Raw genomic sequence first — 8,439 nt, 5'->3', positions numbered from 1 at the left:
AACTAAAATGCTAAAAAAACTAAAATGTCAAGGTTAAATGCGGCAATATTGCACCATTTTGACGTCATAAATTGAGGTGACGTGAGTTCACTGCTATTTTGGATAGTGTATACGTTCAAACAGTGTTTCTGTGAAGTGTCTTTCCGAAAGCATCATTATATCATTGTTTTATTTAGTTATGAATATTGTTAGTTCCCTTGCGTGTTAAATGTACTAATAAAAATATTTCTATAGATTAATTCAACATATCTCTAAACTAAAAACCATCATTATTGTTTAACCCTATACATCATCTTTAGATCTAATCCGTCTATAGTTAAGAATATTCGAGATACTATTAACAGTCAGAATCGATGCTTTTTTTGGTCAAGATGATTAACTGTTCGAGAAGCATCCTCCCTTGTGCATTTTGTGTGCCCGAGTTGCCTACGCGAAATTTTTCATTCATGATAGCGCGACGAGACAGGAAAAAATACGACCCAAAATTAAAATCTGATTAAGAAAGGCCGAAAAAGTATTACGCCAGTCGGCAAAATGGCGCATCATACCGTGGACCGACGGTACTATTAATAGCGCGCCAAGCAACGTCACCAACGAAAGTTTTCATGTTAAAATCCCGGGAGATCCGCCAGCGCTTCAGTCCAGTTTTAACAACACACGACGCCGACTTTTCAGTGACTCCTCTCGCAGCCTTTTGCCGCCCCTTTTTTGCTTTCAATCAAACGCCACCAAAATGGTGTACGACTCCGATTTTTACACCACCAGAAGGCCTTACCGCACTTCGCCTTCCTACTCGACTTATACCACCTCGGTAAGCATAAGAACAACAATGTTTTCACTCTCGTCACGTTCACTTTACAAGGATTGTTATTGGATTCCTGTAAATTAGAAATTTGATGAGACTTTAATGGTTTGTTATCGGAAAATTTTCAGTTTTGACTAAATATGATCCCAATAAGTATAATTTTTCACTCTTTGGCGCTGTTAAAACGACCTTATTCAATAACCAGCACTGTTATCTCTAAATATAAGAAGTTTTTTGAATAAAAACATCGTGGTTCAATCTATCATCTTCACGAATTCCTAAATTTGTTAAGAAAAGAGATTCGCCGACATAAACTTGTATATCCATGATAATTAAGCTGTTTCATAAAAATTAATATATAGCAATCATTATTTAATTTATAACAATATTTAGAGTTAATATTTGAAGCAGAAAATCAAGAAAGTCTGTATATCTTTAGGTATTCCATTTGTTCAATATATTATGATCTGTCCTTGCGTTTTGTTTTTCAAAAACAACATATATCTAATATAATTTTTGGTGAACTACTTATAAAACTAGAAAGTTGTGACGTTATGTTAGCCCCAATTTCTTGAGGAGTATATTGTGGAAGTTTTGTAATGTTTCTTGATATCTATATTAAAAAATGTTGTCGAATACTATATACATTTCGTAAGTACATATTATGAAATCAAAAATATGTACAAATTTCAATAATATTGCTATTATTCAATAAACTAGTTCCAATATGTTATTGGACTTAATATTGTTACAGTTTAAGAAGATTAAGCTTATAGTTTAATATTTCCTTAGTAATCCTTAGAAATAGTAATCGAATGGTGAATAAGCCACGTGCAGGGGAACTTCCCATCCCATATTTATGGCCTGATGCTACAGGAACCATCTATGGTTGAGTGTTATTTTTGACAAGTAAAGAGTATTTTCTGTTCAAGATCTTCATTCAGGTTCTTTAATTGTTGAGTGTAACATTACGTAGCTATTGAATGTTTTGTTTTACCCACAATGTATTCTAATTCTAGTTAAATATATTCCTTTCATTACCAGTCGAATTATAGGCAATCAAGAAAGTCCCTGTTTGTAATTGCTTGGACTTCTAGCTGACCAGCAAGCTCTGGTTTCGTTTGATTTGAGTCTTCATTAAATAGAGCTTGTAATTCCGTATCTTCAAACTTATTCTGTCGCTAGTTAAGGTGTATTTGGTCTTTATAATTGCAATAACTTCTTTTAAAATCAAAGGGACTCTTATTACGAGGAAAATCAAGCAGAAGAAGGAGTGTCAGTAATCAGGCTGGGAAAGACATATGTCTACTGGGCTGGCCTTTTACGTTTGTCACTCGCCAGTAGGTAGGCTTAATGTCAAAAAATGTGGTTCGGACCCATGATTAATCAGTAGATTCAGTCACTAAAAATCCAAGAAGTTGAAAACCCTAAAACTAAATATCTTTCCAATGATTTAAGTCATATACCTAATATTTCGTTTTGTACTTCGGTTGATTCTCAGTCATTTTTAATTACTGGCCACAAAATAAAGTAAATAAAACAAAATATAATCCAGATATTGAAGCTTGTAATATAATGGTGTGAATTTGGTGCAAAGGTTCTATATATGTCTGCAAAACTGACCTCACCTAATATGTTGAGCTTAAGACAGTGATCAAATATCATTTTATTAATAGAACGCCAAGATGATGCCATCTTTTTAATTTGTGTGCCTGAAATTAAAGATCAAAGAATGGCCTACATTTTTCTTCTCATAATATTTGATTTCCAATCCGAATGTTGACGATTCCAAGCATATTTTATATTTAGACGAGTTCTTAATGTTAGTATCGTGCCAATATCGAAATAAAAAAAACACCTGTCAGTTTTTTTTGTTAAAATTTTTATTCGAACGATACGCGGTCTATTAATATTATTGTAAGCCTTGAAGCTCGAGGGTTTCGTTGAATGGGGTCGTTCTTATTCTGTCGACCATAATAGATTACGTGTTAGTTTTTGTCAGACTGAACATTTTCCTGACAAACCGTACTATTTTTACGATATTGTTTGCTATCAGTTTACCAGTATTTTTGCTTTGAAATTTTTTGAGCGTTATTGAACAGTTGTTGTGGAATGTTATAGGCGTACATCTACTATAAGCTGTCTTGTTGATGGAGATGAGAGCCTGACAAAATAATTGAGTTTTGCCAAGATTCCAAATAATTTATTGCAACTAGTTTTGGCGGTGTTACGACGACATCGTACAAAATTTATGATTTTCTATAATTTCGGTCAATCTGTTGATGGCAATGGTATATAAATATTATCTCAAGGAAAATTCAATGTCAAACGTGGAGTAAACTAAACTGTGCGAATATTTTTAACTTATATTTTACTATTTTGGTTAGGTTAAATATTTGAGTAAAATGGTAATATAACGGAATTATTATTAGATTTGCCTAATGAGTTATTTTTCTGGTCGATCCAATTTTTTTCCGAGTCCTGTATTGCTTGAAAGTATAACTCTTCACTAACACTTTTCTAAATTGAAATTGAAAATCTAAACTAAACGTTGCCACCAAGTCTAAAACCCAGTATATTTAAAAAATATAATATATTTTAATTAATTTACATTACTGCTTTTGATCTGCCCAGCTTTTGTTTAATTTGATGTTTACAATTTATTTTCCTATCAAAATGGATGAAGTTATTTTGCTGATTTTACTTGATCGACATCCTTCAGGTCATATAATTATTTATGTTGTAGACAGATATATAAACAGGTGCTCGTTATAGATTATAAAATTGTTTTAAAATCTATTTAATTAATTAAATATAAAACGTGGTTAAATTAAAATAAAAATGTATACATAGTTTTGTAAAGTATAAATATTTTCAGATAATTGTTTTCAAAAAACTTTTTAATCGGAAATTTATTATCTAAAACAACTTGATATTGTAATTTATCTATCATCTAGTAACGCATTCCATTCTCATTATAAGGAATGAAAAAATTATCTGAAATTTAACTATTCTCAAATTCTACCCTGAGAGTTTTTGCTAATGCAGAAGCGTGAGTACTCCAATGTATGACATCACATATTTTTTTCGGTGTCCTTAATCTGAATCTAAAACGTATTATTATTATTTCATTTAAAATCAACGTTGTTTTATAATAAGTACAAATAAGTAATTACTTTTTTTTCCAATTTTTCTTATTGATTTTTATTGATTATTAGAAATATTCACTTTATAATGATTAGTTCAGTATTATTCAAGATTACAAAAAACGAAATAGTAAAAGAAATTGCAGGCACTGCGCGTGGTTAAATGGTCTCTTTTTAGCACCATGATTCGCCAAAAATGTATCAAAGTTTCAGTTATATCCATCAAAGGGTTTTGATTTTATTGTTGGTTGAAGCACATAACTTTGGTTGGAAAAATACAAAAAAATTATTTTACCGATGATTAAACGTATGCAAAAGCTTAACACCTATAACCTAGAATATCTAGTATATCGAACTTGTGTATCCAAAGGCTTGACGCTAAAAAATCTAGGTTTATGTAAGTTTACAATTTGGTGATTTCGAAGTAATTTACGAAAGACTACCGTTATGTGTAAATACCATTGGAATTTACCAATCACGAAATAATTTTCCAACATAACAAAGTAGAATGCTTTAATTATGATGAAAAATTGAGTGACACAAAGTTCAGTCTTGTTGCTTTCAGTAAAGATTAACCGCAATGTTGAGGCTTTTATTTTGCAATCAAGACCAGTTCAAATATATGTATTAACAGATAAATGTTGTCCTGCTCAAACATCATTTTTTATACTGAGTGATGTGTAGTCAAGTTTATCAACGATTTTAATTTTTGTTCGAACACACTTGCAGTGATGCTTTAATGTTTGACCTGGCAACAACAATATTTTATTTTCATCTCAGTTTGGACTGATCGTAAATGTGATGAACAAAAGTCATGGCGTCTTGCATATGATGCAAACTATTATAAGGGCACGCAATGAGATTAACCGAAGTAACGCCCGAGATCTTAACACTACGGTTACTAGGATTCGCTAGAATTAAGCTAAATTATCAAATAAATAAACAGTACTGTTGCTATTGTGCACTCACTTCTCCAGCTCCAGTTATGATGGAGGTGCAATGCGTAAAAGGGAGAAAGCCAAAGGCAACACGCTAGATACACTAACACCAAGAGCCAGCAGAAACCACTTTCGGTGGCGTTTATATATGCCTCAAGTTATGCATATATCATAACCAAACATCAGTAACTTTAGCTACTTTGGCTATTTTAACGTTAGTTTCTGGTTTAAAAAATAATTATAATTTATAATAAATGAAGCCCAATACAAAATATTCAATAGAAAACAATAAATGGGAATTGAAAAGAGAAAACTAGAATAATCCGTGAATAAACTCACCATTTGATGGAACTCAGCTTGGGCGGCACAAAACACACTAAATGAATGCGAAAAGATAGTGACTCTGAGCATCATGTCTTTACAAATGAACTCTTATGAAGTTCTAAAATCCCTAGGACGTGTTAAGATATAACATAGCAAATACAGCCCCCGAGGAAACATCAACAATGTTGCCATTCATGGCAATTGCTAAGTATTAGCAAACGTGACAAACTCTACATGATTTCCTTGAGTGGTATATGTCTTCGTTTATGTCTTAGGAAACAAATATCTAGAAAATATAAACCCATATGCAGAAGGGGAGGGTATAGAGTGTACCATTTGTGACAACAGTACTAGTATATTATATTCTAAATAGCTTAAAAGTTTGGATATTACCAAAAATAATTTATTGTTCCAAGGACTTATTGAAAAACCCTCGTAACTAAAAATTGTCTGATGTCTAATGTTGTCTCAAGTACATCAGACAAACATATTTACTAGATTCACGTCGGCCCGCATATACACCGTAAACGATTCGAACTAAGCGCAAAAGTTTTAAATTTAGATTCGAGAATTTCGCCACTCCAGAAGGCGCCCACGCGTCCGTTTCATCTGTGTCTGTGTTGCAAGCGGGATTTTTCATCCATCTGCGCGTCCCGCATCCCGATCGGTCAACCGAAAATCGGCGACTCGTGTAAAAAAAGCCCGAAAAAAGGAACGGAGTAGGTAAATGGTCGAGCGCGGTTTATTTTAGACAAATCTGATTATCTGGCAAAATCGGATCCGTTTGCGGTTTTTTTTTTATCGGGAAGCGAAGTCGGCGGAGAAAAACGGGAATTCCTTTATTCCGGGCCATTTTGTGTTTTCCGGTACGATTAACGTTTCCGTCATTCCAAGCGGATAGTTGTAAATCTTCCGAAAATTGGCCGGATTTCGTTTTGTTTCCTCGACTTCGAGAGTCTTCTCGTGCGTGGCTCTTTGACGATTATACAAAACCGTCATTTGATCAATATTTCATTTCCTACCACGTACTAACTTTTTAAGTTCTCATTCTTATGTTGCATATCAAGTCCGGTTCGCTGAGCACAAGATAAATGTTGATTGTGGAATCTACAGGGAATGAACAAAATAATATAACACCACTGGCTTTTAAAGCAGCTGCCAATTCCTTCAGTGATGTTGACTAAAGTAAAAACTTACTCCACACTCTTTGTTCAAAAACTTTTCATCACAGTTTGATTATGTTAAGGTCTGGTAATTGTCAAATCAAGAATCAAAATTTTTTACTATAATAGTAAGAACTTTCGATATTTCCACACAAATTATAAAAAAATCTCCTCCTTGCTTGACTGTAGGAGCAGACCGGATCGAAGATTTCTTTACATAAACCTTCCATACATACACCCGGTAGTTGGTAAGAAACAATGTAAACGATGATTCATCGGACCGTACCTCATTCTTCCTATCATTGTGTCGTATGCTCGTTGCACCACTTCTTTCGCAGCTTAGCGTTGGCTTCCATTATAAGAGTTTCGTAATCGCAGCCCTTCAGCTTTGTGGAGCTGTCGCCGTGCTGTTTATGTCGAAACAGTATTATACAAGTCAAGAGTTCATTTATTCAGATTCAAGAGTGTACTGGTCGCTCATAAAACGTTAAACAATTTAATTGTTTTCATCACAGACATTCGTGAGGAGAGATCACAAATATCAGCAATTACTTGGCAGCTTCAGCTTGGCATGTCAACCGAACAAAGCGCATCGCAGTATTTACACGTAACCACTGTTGATCACATGTAACAAGATCTACTATATTGCATGGTGTTCATATTAATTTGTCTATATCCTGTAGGTGTAAAATATAAACTAAATCGCAATTTAAAAAAAAATAAAGGTAAAGTTTAAAATTTGAATGTACTGATTGTGTCTAATATAGCTGATGGCAAATAATAGCTGATGGCTTGTAAATTTAGGCTAAAGAATGAGTAGATGCTCAGTCCCTTTGCAACAGAAACAGTCCTTTTGCAAAATTTATACTAGCCACTATCAATCTCTCTTTTACTTTTTCTCAAAAATTCCACAAGTTAATGAATACTATACTTTACTCCTATATATGTTATCCAGATTTTCGTACTTTATATGTTCAGTTGTCAAAACTACAAGATACTATTTAAAAAGATATTTTGGATATTTGGGCATATTCTCTCAGTTATGTTAAAGTAATCACGACTCCCACGGTATTACAAAGGTTGTTTGGAACAGTTATCTTACCTCATATATGGCAAGCAACAATTTAGAAAATTCTATCGCTCTTAAATGATGTTGACTCGCATTTTAAGATCGACTCGCATTTTAAGTCTCAACTATAGAACTTTTATAATTTTTTTTATAATATCTTTATTAGATATGCTTAGTACAATTTTAATTCACAAGCAAGACGAGTGCGAGAAAATACATCAATATGTACTCCTCAATTATAAAATTATAATAACTTATACTAATTATACTAATAACTAAAGGTATACATTATATATAAATTCGTATAATTTGGTTCGCTTCAATCTCTTGACATCCTGAGCTCTGTTCAGCAGTTGTATTGCTTCCACGTTAGTATGATTTAGTAATCTTTTTTCGTGTTTTACGGCGAAATCCTAAATAACTTCACAAATCCATTTGATTTCCAGGTCATCGCGCAATTCCTCGTTGGTTATGTACTTTGTTTTGACAGCGTTGGATGACTAGTTGATTTGAATTTTTAACGTAACCCCATATTTGCACCCCATAGGTCCAGATTGGCTTTATAATCGTCTTATAAATCAACCTCTTTGATTTTAGATCAAGTTGAGAGTATCTTTCGACTAACCGGTATAGTTGTTTTATTTTGATTCTAATGTCTTTTGCCTTTTGTTTAACGTGATGTTACTTTTATAATGGCACCATAAAATTGAATAAAGTTCTTATTCTCTTGAAAACAATTTCTTCTTTTTTCGTTTTAAACATTTTTTCACTTGAATGATCGACTAGGAATAGATAAAATTTAATTTAAAAAAAATACAATCCGTGAAAGAAAAGTTCAGTTTATAGAGAATGATTGATAGATGCTAAATTGATTAACGATGAGTTTCTGTGTATCTTAAATTTTATCATAGGCAAAGTATTCAGATGAAGTGAAATTAGAAGAGAGTGTATCTAGAAGTGTACAGTAAACTGATCGATAGGAAATGTAATTGAG

The 8,439-nt window shown here is 32.9% G+C and overlaps 1 protein-coding gene across 1 annotated transcript in view; it reads left to right on the top strand.

Moving 5' to 3' along the window:
* Window positions 1-506: 506 nt before the first annotated feature.
* Window positions 507-8,439, top strand: part of LOC143200521 (uncharacterized) — a 182,831-nt gene continuing 174,898 nt past the window's right edge. Inside the window, exon 1 of the mRNA XM_076410960.1 lies at window positions 507-811. Within this exon, the coding sequence (XP_076267075.1) occupies window positions 734-811 (78 nt within the window). The 5' untranslated portion in view covers window positions 507-733. The remainder of the gene's footprint in view (window positions 812-8,439) is intronic.

Source organism: Rhynchophorus ferrugineus, unplaced genomic scaffold (assembly GCF_030347505.1).
Source record: "Rhynchophorus ferrugineus isolate W39M unplaced genomic scaffold, kcgeb_rfMv2 rfM8, whole genome shotgun sequence".
NCBI classification, from domain to species: Eukaryota; Metazoa; Arthropoda; class Insecta; order Coleoptera; family Curculionidae; genus Rhynchophorus; species Rhynchophorus ferrugineus.
Note: the sequence above shows the minus strand (reverse complement) of the source record. Positions and strands in the feature narration are given on the sequence as shown.